This window comes from Parasteatoda tepidariorum, chromosome 12, assembly GCF_982258835.1.
Source record: "Parasteatoda tepidariorum strain Cologne lab strain chromosome 12, Ptep-v5.0, whole genome shotgun sequence".
NCBI classification, from domain to species: domain Eukaryota; kingdom Metazoa; phylum Arthropoda; class Arachnida; order Araneae; family Theridiidae; genus Parasteatoda; species Parasteatoda tepidariorum.
This window is the reverse complement of record NC_141766.1, coordinates 27287297-27306322: the sequence shown is the minus strand read 5'-3', so window position 1 is coordinate 27306322 and position 19026 is coordinate 27287297. Positions and strand designations below refer to the sequence as shown.

Here is a 19026-nt window from a genome sequence, read left to right as displayed (position 1 = left end):
ATTTTTGCGTATTATCAATAATACTAGTTATTCGATGTACGTCATATTGAACCCGTAGTTTTAAATTTATCTGCGGATTCATTACAAACATTTCAAAAGTACTCAAATCCCTAACTTTTAGCAAAATTTAAGACCTTATACTTGCGAGTAAATTATTCAAAATCAACAAATGAAAGTAGCAGCACAAAACAAGGAGAAAATGGACATTGCTCAAAATCAGGATAAAAGAAAATGGGCGTAGCATTTTTAGATTACTACGACTATTATTGTACCTTTAAAACATTTATCAGTGGATTTGTAAACCATAAATTTGTTAAATGAAAAAGATAGGGAAAAGAATTTAGGTATTTTGTGAAACATAGTTAACTGAACTGAAGCTTTTTTTGCGTGTAGTGATTTATATATTAGCTTTAATTTATACTTTTAGGAAAATACAAGTGTTCTTGATTACAAATAGTAAAATTAAGCAAAAATAGATTCTTTTAAAGTTCTATTTTTGTCCTTGCTTACATTAATTGCTAACATTATTTACCCGAAGAAAAAATAGAAACATTTTTAAATGCTGTAAACTAGAAAAAATTGAACACTCAAAACAAAACCATATAAACAGAAAGACACCAACTTTTGTTAAACATTTATTAGAAGAAATATGCTATTTAAATAAATATATATTAAGCAACAATAATAGTTTTTAAAATTTCTTGTTTAAAAATAACTAAGTTAACAATAAACAAAATTAACAATAACAGTGTAAACGTTATAAAATATAAGTTAGTCTAAAACTCCAAATTCAGTTATCAATAAAAAAACGTCTTCCTTTAACTTTAGATTTCAAAATTTTTGCATAATCCAATCCTTGTGCTGGCTGTGCCATAGCAGCATGGGGACCTGCAAATGCTAAATAATGGTTGATACTGTCTTCCTTATCATGGTGACGAATGAAAGGATGTATGGTTATGGTACCTAAAATAAAATTGCAAAGTTTTAGAAAAATAAGATATCGTAAAAATATTAACTACTGTCAAACTGAAATGCATGAGTTTAAAACAGAAAACCATCAGAAACTGCATTTATGATTATCGAGTAAAAGCTAACAGATTCATAGATGAAGATTTAAAATTTTTAGCTTTATGACGTACAGTGCACGAAATAAACAGACCACCCTGAATAACTGTTGATCTAATGATCTGATCTTCACCTTCTAGGTATTATTCTCGATTATTCGAAGGGGTAATCTAAAATATGCTAATTAGTGCGGACGATACTTTAAGCTATAAAATCAGACACAAAAACGCACTATGAATATACCATTTCTTTCGACTTATTTGGATTACTGACCCCCGAAATATAGGGGTAGTCGCAATTTGGGAAAGATGGTCCCCATAGTTCGATCAGGAGAGAGATTTAAAGTTTGAACTCCTTAATGTTAATTTCCTTTTTTGCGCACTTCGCCATTAAGAATTTTCTATGAGACTTCAATTTTTGCACACATTTCGAAAATTAGTTTACCCAAAGATAACTTTTAGTAAATACTTATTCTTATTTTGTTTAATAACAGTTGATACAAAATTGAATTGTAAGGTATAAAATTTTTTACCTCATTTTAAAGGATGTAATTTTTCTGGGCAAAATACAAATTTGAGCAATGTCACAGTTCCTCTGAGAAATCTAATTTTAAATTTAGATTACTCGGGAACTATTCGACCGATTCCACTCAAATTTTGTATTTTGTCTCTTAAAATTACATTAATTAAAATGTAAAAATTATATACCTTACAATTCAAAACTTTTCGATCATTATTAAATAAAATAAAAATTTGCTTAAAGTTATATTTTCCGTGGAATTATCATTGGGCAAACGAATTTAATTGTGTGCGAAAATTTTTCAATTCTTAACAAGTTTTCAAGATAAGGCGAAATACGGAAAAAATTAACATTTAGGGGGTTCAAACTTTGAACAGTTTTCCTAACCAAACTATGGGGACCACAATCCCCAGACTTCGGCTACCTCTACATTTTGGGAGTCAGAAATCCGAAACTGTCGGGAAAAAAAAGTTTATTTTGAGAAAGTACATTTTTTGTCCGATTTCGTAATTTAAAATACCGTCTACACTAATTAGCATATTTGATATCACATTATCGAATCATTAAAATTAAGTTGTAGAACGTTTAAATTCGATCTTTAGATCAAAAGTTATTCAGGGTGGTCCGCTTTTTATTTTACGCACTGTACATTATGTTTCCACTCTGCAAAATTACATAATATAAACAGGTCAATCGCCAGATAAATTAAGATCAGATGTAGCTATAAATTTTAGAAGAATTGCAGAAATTTATTTTTAGAACTTTAGACCAAGGCCATGTCATACCATTAAAAACATTACATGTTTACTCTTCCAAGATTTTTAAAATTTTTATTTAATTCAGCTAATATTCATATTTTTCCACCAAATATAGAAGTCAACATATTAAATGTAGTCGCACAGAAGCAGATGTTTATTCCATAATTAGAATTTCTTAACACAACTGCTTAAAAATCATTGTTATATTTTTGCTTTAATATTACAACTCTTTTGGATTTGAATCTTTCCTCAAGTTATTTAAATATACTGCTTATTTGTTTGGTTACTTTCAATTAAGCTTATTTTCAATAAATCGAGAACGGTTCCTGTTGTAATCTCGTTAGATTAGAACCTGCTGCACACACGTCTGGGGAGTTTTTGCTCTTGCATTCTGTCTCTTCCGTTAAAAATGCTTAATTTTGAAATTCAAAAAAAAATTTATAATGAGATGTGGATTTCACTGAAATCAACGCATAATACAGTAACTAAAATTATGTATGTTAAATAGAGCAATGTCTTCCCCCTCTAAGAGAAGGATAAAGTTTGGGAAGAGCTTAAGAGTCTTGTTTTTTCCAAAAATATCTCACATTACAGACATAAAATTGTTCAACCATTTTCTATTGCCTTGTGTGTACCATTTTCTTGTAAGTTCAAAAGATATTTACAGTTCAAAAGATATTTTAAATTTGATTCAAAAAGTATACATTGCTTACCAACGCTGTTTATAGTATCTATATGAACAAATCCTGAAGCACCTTTATGTTCATACAATTTAACAGTTCCCTTTTCCTTATCCAAAACAAACAATATCAACTCCCCAGTTTGCAAGACAATCGAATCCAGTTCTCCATTTGCTGGGATTTCTTGATATTTTTGGAACTTAGCTGTAGAGTTTTCATACCTACATAAATATATTTACAAGTTTCGATCATTTGACATTATAAAATACGTACTCAATATAGCAAAACATTTCAAAACCAATAATTATAATCAAAAATAAAACAAGCGCGTTTTGATTGTTTTAAAACTGGATTTTCAGGAAATTTTACTGATTTTATAATAATGCCTTAAAATTGTAACTCTACTATTGATGTTTTCTTTGTAAGTCTGCGTTTATCATCCGGTGAAAATATTACAAGCAAAAAAAAAAAAAAAAAAAAAAAACTTGTCGTATACCTTTTTCACGCAAATTTAAGGCAAGGAACAAATCTTATCGCTTCTTAGCTTCAGTATAAACACACCTACTAGTCTTTATTACGCTTTAATTTCATAACCTGGCAACTATGTAGGGTCATGAAATTTTTTTTAAAATCATATCGTTAAGTTGCATATATACTCTCTATTCTTTATACATTTTTATATTTGCTTATTTCGTTTCGAACTTTGAGTGTTTAAATTATATTAACTTAAAAACAAGTCTTTTTGGTGTTCCTATTTTATTTAAATTTTACTTCAGCGATATTTATACAATATCAGAAATCTGCTTCTGCGGATATAACCTCGTGGAGGTGAGAAAGATCTAAAAAAAATGCTTTGTATCTTAGTAAAGTAGTCAGAGGTGCTATTTATCAGGAAATAAAAACAAGCAGTAAAAAATTTAATTTTTCTTTTTTCTCTTCTGGGGCTGACTAGGGCATTCTAAAAATGACATTCTAAAATTATCCAGTGCACTGAGAGGGTGACCGAGCAACCATTGTGTACATTGCTTCAAGAAATCATTAAATTCTCGGTTAATCTGTCTTAATTTAAGCATACAAGATGGAAATGGTTGGTGCCTGAGAGTTCTGAGAAAGTTCTTATTTACCTATATATTGTGACTTTAGGCTCCTCTTGGAGTTTCGGAATTCGTCCTCCTCCAACAGCTAAGAACAGGTAAGACGAATAATCTGTATGGTAATCCATCAAAAGTAAAGACTGGACATATTTTGACGAAATCCCTTGTACAGGTTTCGAAAAAACTGCTGCTTCAAAATTCCAGAAATAAATATCTATATTGTTCTCTGGAATGTAATTGATAGATCGTGGCCTCAAGTCTTCAGCTGCCAGTGCTAAAATTATTTTTCCGTGAGACTTCATAATATCAGCCTGAAAGGATTTAAAACAGAAGGAAATATATCAAAAGGCAGATTGTTACTTTAAACATAAAGCTATGATTTTTATAGAAATGCAGTTAAATTTTAGAAAAATTTAAAGTAATTTGTGGAAATAAAGAATTAAATTCAATTATTGAAAATCATAAGAGAATTTGAACGTTGAAAATTCCTCATAGTTTCAGACATTCCTCCAGCTTATTCAGGGTGTCCAGAAATGGCAGTCTCCGAATGCAACGGAAATTATATCGGACATAATGCCTGGCTAAGTAGAAATGGTCAGGGGGATATGTTACGATATTATGGTTCAGTGGTTAACTGAAGTGGAGTATGACCCCCCAGAGAAGCTTAAAGCCCACCTAGCTATAGATAGATGGGTACCTGCCTGTCTGGAAAGTAAAGGTGGTGTATGCGCCATCCAAACCACAGTTCCAATTCACAATCAGGCAGTGGGTCACGAAATTGTGAAGCCTTAACCTTGACCCTCCTGGCCATTATCGGGCTGTTGCGGGAATGTTTCCATTTTTACCGGTTGTTTGTGCACCACGAACGAACAATTTCATGCATTGCTGAGCGTTTGCTCTTGACTGAGTCCATCTTTTTAAACAAGGCTTAATCCGTGCTTCATTCGCCAGGACCAAACCAGACATGGACGAGACATTTGTTTGCAATATTGGTTACCCCTCGCATTGACACCGTTAGCTGAGGTGTCCACTTTAGTACCAGCATTTGTCAAATATTGGTAGATGGCACGTCTTGAAAGTCCCTTCTTATATTGTATAATCTTGTGAAAGATCATTACATCCCTTCCTCTCATAAAAAAGCATGTCCAGCGATGACCGTGATAGTGACCTTAAATTGTCTTCAGCCGTAATGACGATATCGAAAAGGATGGCCGCTGTCTTATCCTTCGCCTAGTGCCAATTATGCATTTTGTTTAGCTTATGCTTGTGCATAAGCTAAACATTTCACTGATTTTCCTTTTTGAATATTGCACAATTTTATGTGAAGGTCGTTGAGTCAATAATTTTGTATGACAACACGCCAGAGTCGTACTATATTTTTACATTAAATGTACAATAAATTTCATCGAGATTAAACTTAAATTGAGTCATTCACCTAAAATTCAAATTTTCTTAGCGTCAAATCAGAGGCAACTTATAGTAGAAAGTTTTGTCAATGAGTATTGAAAAAGATTAAAATAGGTGTTGGAAAGCATTGCTTATCCGTGTTTAACTTACTTTCCTACAACCAATTGTTGGCAGAGTTTCTCTATACGTGAATTCGTCATCAAGATTAGAAGTACAATACACTGTAGTCGAGCGCATCTCAACGCTGAAGAAGCATGATAGAATATTATCCGTAAAAACACCCAATTTAATAATAGGACTCATTGGTATAGTTTGGAATAGAAGAAAGCCTTCACTTGTCCATTCATAGATGTCTATTTCTGCATTGCCTACAAAGTAAAATTTAAAAATATTACAATATTTAAAGTTAAAAACGGCTTAACAATCATTTCAATTAAAGTCAAAACTTTAAAATTTCACATTTTTAAAATCTATACTAACTTAATTTCCCAAGTTTAAAAATTTTCATAAAATGGTATGCACCGTATTTAACATCTTTTTCGAATTAATTCATGAACTATCCATATTCTAGGTTTATTTTAAATATTCACATAGATAACTTAAAACTGGATTTATAAGTCCAGTTGAAGAGTGAAGATGGAAGCTCAGCTGGAATTTGCACAGAAGAAAAACTTGCATATTGTTTCTACAGTTCATAAGATTAATCTAAGTTATATTTCTTAGTTTATTCAAACACTTGAAAGGTTAAGTTGATTAAGGGGTCGACAGTTCATAAAACTCAAATCTTAATTGCAGTTATCATGTTGTAATCAGAAAGTAATCTGTATAAATTGTGTTTTGCTTAAATTAGGTCAGATATTTAGTGTTCAGGATATTATAGTGACACGAAACATGTTGGTATGGCCGAGCGACAGCTAAAGGCATTCATCTTGCAAATAGGAGATCTTGAGTTCAATTCTCCAAGTGCTCACGATTTCTACAAAGACTTAAATTACTTAGGCGCGTGCTTAAATGCCTCTCAAGATTTTAGTTATTTATAGAATGTTAGTTTCTAGAACATTCTCTAACGTCATTTCAGTTTCGTTATTACACTGTATGCAACTTCATGCCTTTCAAGTAGAAACTACAGTTAACTTGTTTTGTCTTCTAGAGGTTTGTTAATAAATCTGTTCTACTTGCCAGCGTAAATTCTATTATTTCTACGCGAAAATATAGAGACCATGCTAAATTCAATTAGTCTATTAAGTTTGTAAGACAGTTACACAAATATCAATAAGCTTAAGATTAAATCTTACCTTTATTAGTCTTGCCTCCCAAACAGATTGATTTCGGGTTTTGGTTTCCAACAAACAAGAAAGTCTTTCCCTCAATTACTAAACTTTTCATGGATGTTGCATACGACGTTTGCAATTCCTACGAAAACCAAACATTTGTATAAAATAATTAGTCTGTAAAGTTAAAAAATGTTTATGACTAAAATTTAAATTTCAACAACGCTTCAGTAGTGGTTTTAAAATCACAAGATTCCATGTATGCATTTTTGAAATTTTTATGATTTACGTTAGTTTTGCAAATTTTCAGCAGCATATTGCTAAATTAAGAGTTACCCAAGTCAAGCGAGTAAAATTACTATGTAAAACGTGTATAAATATATAGATAAAGATTTGATTGATTTGCAGTGTTTAAAGGCATTAGACACTAGTTTAGTAACCCATTTTTTTCATTTCATTTTATTTTTGAAATGGATAGGTGATCTTATTGAATAATATTCGAAGGTAGAGAAACAATTGAGATTGAATTACTGATAATTTCAAAATCACTTCATTCAGATTAGTTTCAAATTTCAGATTTCGCTTTAAGTTTTTTGTTTTAAACTCTCATAAAACTGATTTTTAAATAAAATTTAAAAACATTCAGCATGTTATAAGTGCCCTTACAAAGAAAAATAATTTTTGATCTTAAGATTAGCTTGAATAGATTTTTGACAAGGGCAGGAATCTAATATATGGCGAGAAATGTATATATTACGTACTGCAGTTGAATAACCCGTGATATAAATAAATTAAAAGTGAAAGGATCACTAGAATACGTGGAGCTGATGTTTTCCTAAAGTACGCAAACTCTCGGAGAGGTTTTCAATCTCAGAAATTTTTTTTATAGGATTCAACGAAAATAAGTTTAATGGCACAAAATACCAAGTCAAACTTGAATGACTTAACATATTTAAAAAAAGAAGCTGTTCTAAACTAATTATCGCGGGTGATATAATATAGAGATCAATCTAATCTTACGCAATTTTATTTCAACAATTAGGTGACATTCAACTACGAAAAAAGTATCTGAAAGGGAATAAACTTTTTGTAAGATATTAAGAACAAAATTTTCCTAATTGTTTCCAACATAAATTCAATTAAAACTATAAAAGTTTAATCAAAAGCAACCTTGAAATTCCAAAAATGATACATTTAAATTTATTTTACCTGTTGCTCAGGAAGATATTGATTTTGCTCTTCATTGTATTTAAAGATTCGTATGGAGGAGCACAAATCCACAGAGCTAGAGTTATCGGCAAGAAGCAACATTTCTCCACAATCTTTATTCCACAAGTAAAGCCAACTGTAAGCTCTCGGTATTTCAAGCTCTTGGAACAGTTCATAGTATTGAAATAATACAGCTTGCTCTGAAATTGCACAATAAAACTAAAATTAGTTTTTAATAACGAACATTAATAAAAAGCATTAAGAAACATTACGAATAACGAACATTAATAAAAATTATAACTCCATTGATAGAATAATTAAGTCAAAATGTACTTTTACCTTTCTATCCTTGGCGGTACATCTTTTAACTAAACTGCTAAAATTTGATTTTTGAAGGGTTCAAGAGGGAAATTAAAATAACCACTATATTAAGAGATTTGTTTTCATATCTCCCATTCATTGTTTTTTCTCCTCTCCTTCAAAATGACTATTTAAATTTGAATTTTATAGTAAATTATAATAAGTAAAATATAAATTAATAAGTAGAATAAATTAATAAGTAAAATAAATTAAAGTAAAATAAAATAAATTAATGTAAAATAAATATAATTAAAATAAAATTAATATAGTAAATTATATATAAAAATTCAGTTTATAGTAAATTCGTATTTTGATTTGAAGTTTACTTCATGGAAAAAAATTTGGCTAAATGGGGCTAAAATGTTTGAAACTTTGTTAATACTTTAGATATTTGGCTAATTTACTGACTAATAATTTGAAGTCCTTAACGCTAGCCTTGTTAGCATGCAATTAAGCGAATAAATATTTGCTTGTTGCTATGCTTATTTTAATTCTAGTAATACACTCTGGTTAGAGAATATGGTTCATATTTGAAATTTAAATACAGTACATTCAATATAAAATTATCTAGATTTAACTTCAAAGTTACTTACTTTCTAATGCATCTTGAACTTTGATGACGACCTCATTAATTTCATCCAGTCTATTTTGGACCTTTTCATAATCTAGCTTTGTATTTATCTTTTTTTGAAGTTCAACTACGTCAACACCCGCTACTGTTGGGGCCTGAAGTGATTTTATGGTTAAAGGCTTGGTGAAGTGCTTAAGTCCTGTGATTGTGTTTTCTCGATCATTCTGTAGAGTATGCGTTGATAAATAGTCCAAATCTACACCATTAATGAGGCCATTCACAGTAAGAGAGCCTTTTATGTCAACGTCACCTCTAATAGTCTTTTGACCAGTGATAACCTGCTCTCCATAAGACATCAAAAGTGCTTCATCTGATATTTTCAAACCATCCAATAGACCATCCACTCTATAAGAAGATTAAGTGAAATTGATTAAAAAAGATGTTAGTTCTTACGCGTCTTGGAGAAAACTTCGTGTGTCAGTGTCAAGTAGAAATTTTAAAAAGCAATTTATAAAAATTAACTCAATAAATTAACCCAATAAATCACGAAATTTATTCTGTGGTTAAACCATCAGTTTAAACTAAATTTATTTAACTAAAAAATCATGATATTTGTAATCACTGGAAAATATTTTCTGCAAAAGCGAAAAAGTTACGGTTATGCATTATTTTATATTTGAACAGAGCATTAAACTGGATTACACACAATTTTTTTTTTTAAAAAAAAGGAGTATTTCCCCCATTTTTTTAAACAATAAGATAAGAGATGTGATCCATTGTTTATTGGAAAATTAAGCTAAAAAAGCTAAAATATGGCGTTTTTTACTTAAAACACTAGAGTCAATTTTTTTTATCTAGTTTTCGGGGTAAGAAGTGTATGTACAAAAATAAATTGCAAATGAATAAATGAGCTATTACTGAAAATAAAACTATTAAATGTTCAAATTCCATTAATTTATATTGATCTATGCAGAATGTTATAATTTGTACAAAGATTAAATATTATTGAATTAAGAATAGATTTTCTTCCATATTAGGGATATGCATCTTTGAGCTAGTAATCTCAACAGTGTTAGCAGAAGATTCTGTGCTAGAAAAATAGGCACATCTTTGCAAAACTGAACAAATTTATTTTCTCTACACTTTAAAATCTTCCGAAAAAAGCTCAATTATTGGCAGCTACGGCAATTGAGACAAATATCCTTTCGTATTTATCTAAGCTGGATTACGAAATAAAAGATTTGGTCAATTTGTTTAAAGACAGAAGGACCATTTAACAGAAACTTGAAGATTAGTTTTTCAAAAAATAATGCAACTAATTATTCGAAGACTTACTTTACATCTGAAACTTCCAGACTTTTAAAAGTCTTTTGTCCAGATATTTCAAATGTTCCTTCCGTAAGAACAGCTTTTCTAGACCAGTCAGATACGTCAATCCCTTGAATAAGTTTACCTTCGGAAATGTCAAGATCGCCAAGGACAGTTACTGGTTTTTGAAATATTTTGGGGCTTTGGATGTAGTTTGGTTTATTACGACGCATCAGACCACTAGGAACTTCTAATCCATTGACTCTGTCCGCAACAAATACGTCATCTGAAAATATTTATATTGATCATGGCAATTCTAAGATCTTCATAATCTACGTTATGAATTCTAGAACTACAAAGTGACTAGCGGGTGATACTAGATTTCAAAATAACAATGAGATAAAAGGACGATATAAATTTTATACTCATAGTGGACTAAAGCTTCAAATATACACTAAGTTCCCACAAAAAATTCTCCCAACAGCGAAAAAGGATCAGTTGTGCTGCTGAAATATGATTTTTAGATTTAAGTCTTATTTCCATCGAACAGCGCGGACATTTGGTTCTGCATTATTTTAGGTTACTAAATCAGGACTGCAGAAACAGTCTTAAAACGAGATTTAACTTTCTTTGGATTATATTTCACCCATTAGCCACTCGACTAATTTCGAAAAAGTAATTAATGACATTTTTACTGCTGGTCTGCTCTTTATTCTGACGTTTAATTGCTTCTTGTTTCTGAGTTATTTAATTTTATAAGATTTTGTTAAACATTCTAGATTCAAAACTAGATAAATCTAAAGTTTGGAAAAAAATGCCTTACATTTTTACATATAGCAAAACATTACAGTAAAATTTTACGAATCAAAAATTACAGCAACACAACCGCAAGTAAAACTATTTCGTGCATTTTATTTGTTATTTAAGAGATTTCAAACTTTTTAAGTAAAACCCATGTAGCTGAGGTTTTGAATGTAATTATACTATAAGTCAAGAATTTTTTAATGAAGGACTACCCATTTTTATTTACTGTACGGACTTAAAACTGCAGTTCTCAAACTTTTAAAATATTCATAAAACATTTTTCTCGTTAGTTCCCGATAGCACAGAAGTCTCATTCTGAACTTTGGGTTTAATGATGAATATCAATACAATTTATTTCTTTTTTAGGAACTTAAACTAAAAAAGTTTTTTCACTTTAAAATACTTTCAAAATTTCGTATTTTTCTTGAAATTTGAATGTAATCAGCGTTCATAATTACAAAAAGTTGAAGTATAAATATAATTCTATTTCGCGCATTTCGTTCCAAAAAATATTTCTCAGTTTGTTTTGAATTTGAGATTTCTTACAACAAATTAAGCAAATTAAAGGTTAACTTATTTTCTTACAAATAATCAAAATATGCAATATTTAGTTGGATTGATGCCATACAGCAAACGTTAAATTCCTAGTTATAAATAACAGTATGAGCTAACACTAATTTCTTGTTCACGCATACAGGGCTCCTGAACGTAAGTAGCTTTTTAGTTCTGCAATCGGAAGAGTATCATTTTTAGGCGTAGGTTTAGTATTCCCAAAAAGTTTTTCCCAACCCATTTACATCAGCTCATCTTGATGACCTGGAATCTTGCTTTATTCCTTTGAATGATGTTTACTTAACGACAATAGTTCTTCCTGAAACTCCATAACGAGTGGAAATGGATTTTACCCCGATTCGTCTATCGGCCACTGATCTTTCTTCTTTTTGTCTTATGTCTGATTCCGTGGTTTTTCTAGTTTTGTTTCAATTTTACTTTTCCATTTTTCATTGGAAACTAAGTTTTTATTACAAATCATTTTCCCCTTACATTCACGCCTGGCAAGTCTTGAAAATGGGTGCCTATTTTCAATCGCTTGAAACATGCCAACTGCTATTTCATGTCTGTATACTTTTAAAGCGAATGAAGTTTTTAATCGGGCAATATCTCACATCTTCAGTTTCTTGGGATTATTTATTCAATGCTGCTCATATTGAATCTATGTGAGCTAACTTTAATTTGATGTTATAACCAAAACAATATAATTGAAACTGATTTTTTAATATTTACTTTTATAAATAAATGCTGCGTAACTCAATTTCTGCATTTTAAGAACTGTACTAAACTTTAAATATATTACCTAAAAAGACAACTTCATCATAGTAATGATCCGCGGCAATGGTTTGTAATCCATCCTTTTTCATAATTCTTTCATCTAGGTCTTTGATATCAATTCCATTCACAAGATTATTAAGCGAATCGAACTTGCCTGTCGCAAGGGTTCCTGAAAGAGAATTTATTAATTACTAAACAAGATAATTATCAACAAAAAAACCCAATTAGATGAACATTAATAAATATTCAACTGAAATCTACAGTGAAGAAAATTAAAATCTAAGAAAATACGACACAAAAGGACAAACTTACAGTTTTCCTTAAAATCTAAATTGCTTCTTAGTAAGGCATTTTCCATTTGTTTTGCGCAAGTTATTTTTAAAGTTATATTCACAAAACAAACTTTAAAATTTAATTGTACTAATTATTCATTGATGAGTTGAGAAAATTTAAATTTAAGTTCATCAAGAAAAGTAGTTTTAACTTATTGTAATACATGGCTGAGATAACTTAAAACTATAAAAAAAGTCTGATAAATTGCTGCTAGAGAATTTGGTAGAATCTTCGAATTAATTTTCTCAGTTTGCGTTTTAAAACTCAGTCTAGAAGAAAATTTTTGAAAGACAACACAGGCTACAATTCTTGGAAAGTTGGCGAAATTGAAAACAATTCAACTTAATTTAGATTGAATAGAGGGCCCATTAGCTATTTTTAAAAAAACAAAACAGGGATATAGGTAAAGCTTCAACTTCTTAAACATTGATACATCCAGAACAGATGAAATTCCTATAAACCATTTAATCCTATAATCGCATAATATACAAAATATATTAGGGTTGAGATATTAATAAAAATTGAAGACTATTGCACCAAAACAGCCATATAAAGTAACACTTCTTACCCTTAAAATTTGCTTCTTCAAACTCCATTGGAGCGTCAATAATTTGATCACGTGTCAAGCTCATGTAAGTTTGATAAAGATCTTTTAAGTCAACGCCTCCAAGTTTTCCTTCAAGTTTTATAGGCTACAATAAAAAATGCTCATTCAGTATATTAAGATTTCAAATGAATGATTGGGGCAATAAGCTAAATTTTCAATTAGAACGGGATGAAATTCATCTTTAAAAATTTAAAACATACAAAAGTTGAAGTTTTATTTAGCAGTAGCTAACTCAGAAATAAAAGGTCAGCAAATAAGATTAAGAAAATAAGTTCACAAGTCATATGTTATAATGTGTCCTAATATGTACTGTTAGTTTTTCTACTGACATTGGCAGGACTAAAACATGACAGAATATAAAATAGATTTAGATTTCTCTAAAAACTTATTCCAAGTGTAAAAAAGTACTTTCATAGGCCGCAATGCCAAACATTTATTTTGCAATAAAGCCTTAGTGGTTTAACTTTGAAACATTAAATTATTGAAGAATCAAAATAATCATTTAATAAAAGGAAACTTACCCCTTCAATTGTTAAATTTTCGAAGACTTTATAGCCATCAATAACGAATGAGTCTTCATCCAAAGCAACAACTTTACGAAGCTCTTCTATATCTACTCCAGCTATTTTGCCTCCAACTATTCCACCACCCGTCAGAGTTACATCTCCTTTGATTGTCAAATGAGTAATATTTTGCTCCTTTTTAGCAACAAGGGTATTTTTGCAAATGTCTTCAATTGAAACACCATCCACCTTTCCACTTACAGTTAAATCCCCATCAACAACCAAATCCTGGGTGAAGGTCTTTACTCCAGTTATTACTTTTTCGCCAGATTTCAAAACAGCTTCCTCCGACAAGTCTATACCATTAACATTTCCAGACAAAGTAATATCCCCTAGAGATACCACAGTATCTCCAAATATTACAGGACCTTCAATAGTAGCAGGTTCATTTATTTTAACTACCGACTCATCCAGCTCTGTTATATTTATACCATTTATCAAGCCATTTACACGAATGCCATCTACAGTTACATCATTTAAAAACGTAGCGTCTCCTTTGACTATTTGTGGTTCATCTCTTAACATCCAGTTCTTCATATCCCATTCTGAGACGCCATCAATGGTATCTTTAAATTCTAAATTTTGAAACGTAACAGAGTCTGTAAAAGTTTTTTCTCCTGTTATTTCTTGAGGTCCATCAATCAGAACTGCGTCTTCCCACAAATCTCTAATATTAACCCCATTAATGGTTCCAACTTGTAGGTTCCCGTCTGGTACTACATTAATATTTCCCTTTACAGTCAGAGTGCCTTTCACTTCCTGATCACCTAAAAATATGGATTCCAAAAAATAAAAATTACGGAAAAATAAGGGTATGGCAAAAACTTAGATAAAAATTTAACAAAAAATTTATTAGTAGTTTTGTTCGAAATTGGAAATTCAGGGCAAGAGTGCAGTCAGTCAAGATTCACAAAATATAAGTGAGAGCCAGATTTATGAATTACTAAAATTATGAAGTTGTGAAAATCACGGAGCATTCGTCTACATACAATACTTTCTATTTCGGTACTTAAAATCAGTTTGATAGATTGGCAGACGAGCATAATAGCTGAGTGAAAGAATGCGATTATACTGCGCCAAGCATTCATTATTATAGGCACGCTAGCGAAGTCAAATGAAGGAAAAAATAAGCATAAAAGGTTACCTATGAGTCGCGAAACATTTGAAGATTAATCTATGAGTGGCAATAACTTGGAAGATATTTGGTAAATTATAAAGATTTAAACTTTAAAAAATAATCGTTATGTACTGTAGTTTGAACGACGAAACGATTATATCAATAAATTTGGGAACAGGGATTACTTTTTCAAGTAAAACTCGCTAATTGATATATTTTTGTCGAAAGTGTTTGAACTCAAATTGCAAGTTTTATTTTCACTTTTTAGTCTAAAAAACATTTTACGTACAGCTGCTTCAATAGAACTACAAAAATAATTTCTTGATTTTGCCACATTATGAAGTTCAAAGCAAATCCATTTAAAACTAAAAATGATAGTTTCCTTAAAAATTTTAATGCCGATTTAAAATTTTGATACAAGACAAAAATAATTCATCAATTTATATTTTTGATCAGGGGCTTACAACTGAACAACTTGTTCTACAATATGCTTGCTTACAATTGCTTAATGTAAAATAATAGATTTGATATAACTACATAGACAGAGCAAAAAATTCATGAACTTAAAATTTTTAATCACTAAAGAATAACATCTCCAAAAAGGATAAGGTATATTCTGTGCCACGTAGATTAACAGGTATTACGGGACTTGGCAGGTACCCCTAAATGATACCCTTTGCTTTAAAAGAAACTTAATTTTCAAAAGTAATGGTTAAATTCAGAGGCCTATTTTGACAAAAAAATAGAGTTAAATTTACAAACTTATTACTGATGATTGCTATATTCAATTGATTATGCTATAAAGGCTGATAAAATACTTACCCCCATAAGTCAATGTATCCTTCATCATTTCTTCTATATCAATTCCATTTACTTTACCTGCTACTTCTAAATTTCCGGCTACAATTTCTTGAAAAGTTACATTATCCAGTTCTCGTGCATGTAAAAATACGTCCTCATTCAGCGTTACAAAATTATCAACAGATACTCCATTTACAGAGCCTTTAACAATCAACTTATTTACTTTTACATTTTTGTTAAATACTTTGGATTTCAAGACTTGATTTCCAATTCGCAAAAGAGTGTTATTGAAGATTTTCATGTTGATGTTATTGATTGTTGAAAGTACAATGCTGTTTTCTTCTAAAACGATATCGACGAAAGTCTTTGTTCCAGTTATTGTTTGGGGTTTATACTTAAGAACAAAGTCTTCCTCAAAATTGTAGCCATTGATATCATGGCTTTCTAAATCATCAATCTGGAAAAAAAAATTTATGTATGAATATATACTTTTAACACAAGGAATTTTACAGTGATAAATAAATTTATGTTTAATACGATTTTATGCTCTTGGGCATTCTAACAAAACGGTAAAATTTTTATACTCCCTTAAAGACAATATTTTAGATTAGTAGTAAAATCAAAATAAAAAGAGGACGACCAAACCAAAGATTTTTAGATTGCCTTGAAAAGGACCTACAAGTTTTAAAGATAATAAACTGGAGAACCTTGGCTAATGGAAGAATGTCTTTGCATAGGCTTGTTGAGAAGGCCAAGGCCCGTCCTGGGCTGTCGTGCCAATGAGAAGTAAAATCAGAAGCAAATTTTGACTTAAGCTGCCATAGTTTATTTGTATCTACAGTACTTTCCAGATTCTGTAAACTTGATCCCTACTTACTGTAACATTTTAAAGTACACGTTTTAACAAAAGGGAAAAACTACCGCAAGGCTCTTTTTAAAAAAATTAACACTAAATAAGAAGAGTTCAGAGGAACAGTTGAACAAGCAGAAATATTTATGTTATTGGGACATTTTAAGCGAAAAATAAGTCAAGAAAAGTATTTATTTCTTCTAGAAATTTTAATACCGCAGTATTCAAAAAAGTTGATAAAGAACTCTTTTAGCACTATAGTAGGTGGCCAGGTCTTTCAAAATGGGGAAATTAATGACGTAAACCGGAAGCAGCTATACTGCGCTAGATACATTATGTTAATTTAACGAACTAAATATGTCACAAAATAAAGAAAAACTAACTAGAGTGCTTTGTGATCCTAGTTGATCACTATGCTACCTGAAAGTGCACCATCCAAGGCTACTGACAGTTTTGATTGATGATTTGGCCGATTATTTGATTGATTAAAGGTTCGTGCAAAACAGAAGTGGATAAAAATGCAAACATTGCGTACTCTATTTAATGAAATTTTATTGTAAACTAATGACAAAACAGAGCAAATTATAAAGAAAAATTAAATCACTTAGTGATTTAATTTTGAGAAAAAGCATTTACAGAAATTAAAAACTTTCTTAGTTCCAGAAATATTGCATACCCAGATAAGGTTTTAGTGAAGAATAAAGTAATATTTATCTTGGTAACGAAATATATACCTTCAAAAAATTACAGAAAACTTACCTCCAGACTTTTCTTAAATGTCATTTCTGGTAAATTTGTATCATTCAACTTGAGGGCTCTTTCATAAATATCTTCAAGATCATAACCGGAAATTTTACTCGCAGTTAACGGACCTTTGATAACTAAGTTATTGAAAGTCCAAGTACCTGTAAGATCAATTTATATTTATTAGCGCCATTCCGAAGAGTTAAATACATGTTTCAATTCAAAATTTGTTAATGCATGCGTTTCTTGGTAATATCAAGATTCCATGGGACAAGAGTGCGATTTGTCCGAAGAGATTTGAAAATGAAAAGCTGGTTTTTAAGTACCTTAGCTGATATTTGTGACTGAAAATATTGACAAACAATGGAAAGTTTTTTTTTTTTAAAATTCGTAATCTTTGGAAAACAATTAAACCTTTTAAAAAAAAAATGTTTAAAACGTTATTTTTATCACATGCAAGTTTTAGAAAAAGCGAATTACATTTTTCGAAAGAAAAATGTATTGTATTGTCAGTAATTTTTAATTCCCACTAAGGAAAAATGAACTATTATTTAGGCGTCCTAGCGTTTCTATGATTCTTAAACTAAGAAATGCTACCAATTTTCAAATGTAAGATTTCGTTGCTAATTGATGCAATTTATAGAAATGTTATGGGGAATATTTTTAATTTATTTTTAAAGTTTTTGCATTTTTTTAAATAGAGATAATGAAAAATATGCGATAGATCCGAAAATGCGATTTAACGGTATAACTGGGTTTTATTTTAAACAAATTCATTGAATTAATCCTTAATTTTGCTTTTAACAGCATATTTCATAGTATTGACGAGAATTTTACACAAAAGTTACTCCAGATCTCATTCCGCGTTCGTACTTTTATTTCAAAACTCTACATAGCGAAAATATAAATCAAATTTACGATTAAAAAAATTCAACTTAACAGAGCTTTTTAAAAGTTCAATGACAGAAGATTTTATTACTGTATATTCAGGTATTATCAATGATAATGAACTGCAAATTTCAGTGTATTTAGTTGCAGTAATGATTTTATATGAATTTTTTAATGAAATTGAATAAACACTGCAAAACTTACATTTTCGAAACTGAAGATTTTACAAACTCATTACAAAAATATTCGAAATTACAAGTATTTAAAAAGGGGAAAAATTTGTTTTACGTGGGATGTTAATTTCCCTGTAAATTATTGAAAATGAATCCGGCTGTTTTTGAAACCAGAAGATCTCATAGAACAACAAATATAAACGAAAAGTACCATGAACTTACGGTCAGTTTCAATAGTAGCATCTTTACTCAAAGTAAGTTTTTTCAATTCCGACAAATCAACTCCATCAACAGTACCAGATACATAGCTGTCAGCATCCAGATGAATAGTATGGAATGTTTTCTTGCCTAAAAACAATTTGATTAGAAGAACACAACAAAAACCCATTAATTGAAAAACCTCACATTTTCCTTAATTTTCAATGAAGTATGAAAAAAAGGCCAAAACATTAATTCTTAAACATATTTTATTCAGATTTCAGTTCAAATTTTCTTTCAAAATTTCAATTAATATTTAACTTTATTTTCTTTTCAAATATTGAAATTAAAAGATAAAATTTGATACAATTTAAGAA

General features: G+C 30.1%; 1 protein-coding gene across 1 annotated transcript in view; it reads right to left on the bottom strand.

Annotated features, from left to right (window-relative positions):
• Window positions 1-622: 622 nt before the first annotated feature.
• Window positions 623-19026, bottom strand: part of LOC107448481 (uncharacterized) — a 41490-nt gene continuing 23086 nt past the window's right edge. Inside the window, exons 14-27 of the mRNA XM_071188288.2 lie at window positions 18674-18799; window positions 17406-17551; window positions 15818-16253; window positions 13837-14645; window positions 13277-13400; window positions 12401-12544; window positions 10270-10528; window positions 8957-9339; window positions 8004-8203; window positions 6819-6936; window positions 5674-5891; window positions 4147-4427; window positions 3056-3243; window positions 623-963 (exon numbers count right to left, since the gene is read on the bottom strand). Coding sequence (XP_071044389.2) covers window positions 791-963; window positions 3056-3243; window positions 4147-4427; window positions 5674-5891; window positions 6819-6936; window positions 8004-8203; window positions 8957-9339; window positions 10270-10528; window positions 12401-12544; window positions 13277-13400; window positions 13837-14645; window positions 15818-16253; window positions 17406-17551; window positions 18674-18799 — 3605 coding nt within the window. The 3' untranslated portion in view covers window positions 623-790. The remainder of the gene's footprint in view (window positions 964-3055; window positions 3244-4146; window positions 4428-5673; window positions 5892-6818; window positions 6937-8003; window positions 8204-8956; window positions 9340-10269; window positions 10529-12400; window positions 12545-13276; window positions 13401-13836; window positions 14646-15817; window positions 16254-17405; window positions 17552-18673; window positions 18800-19026) is intronic.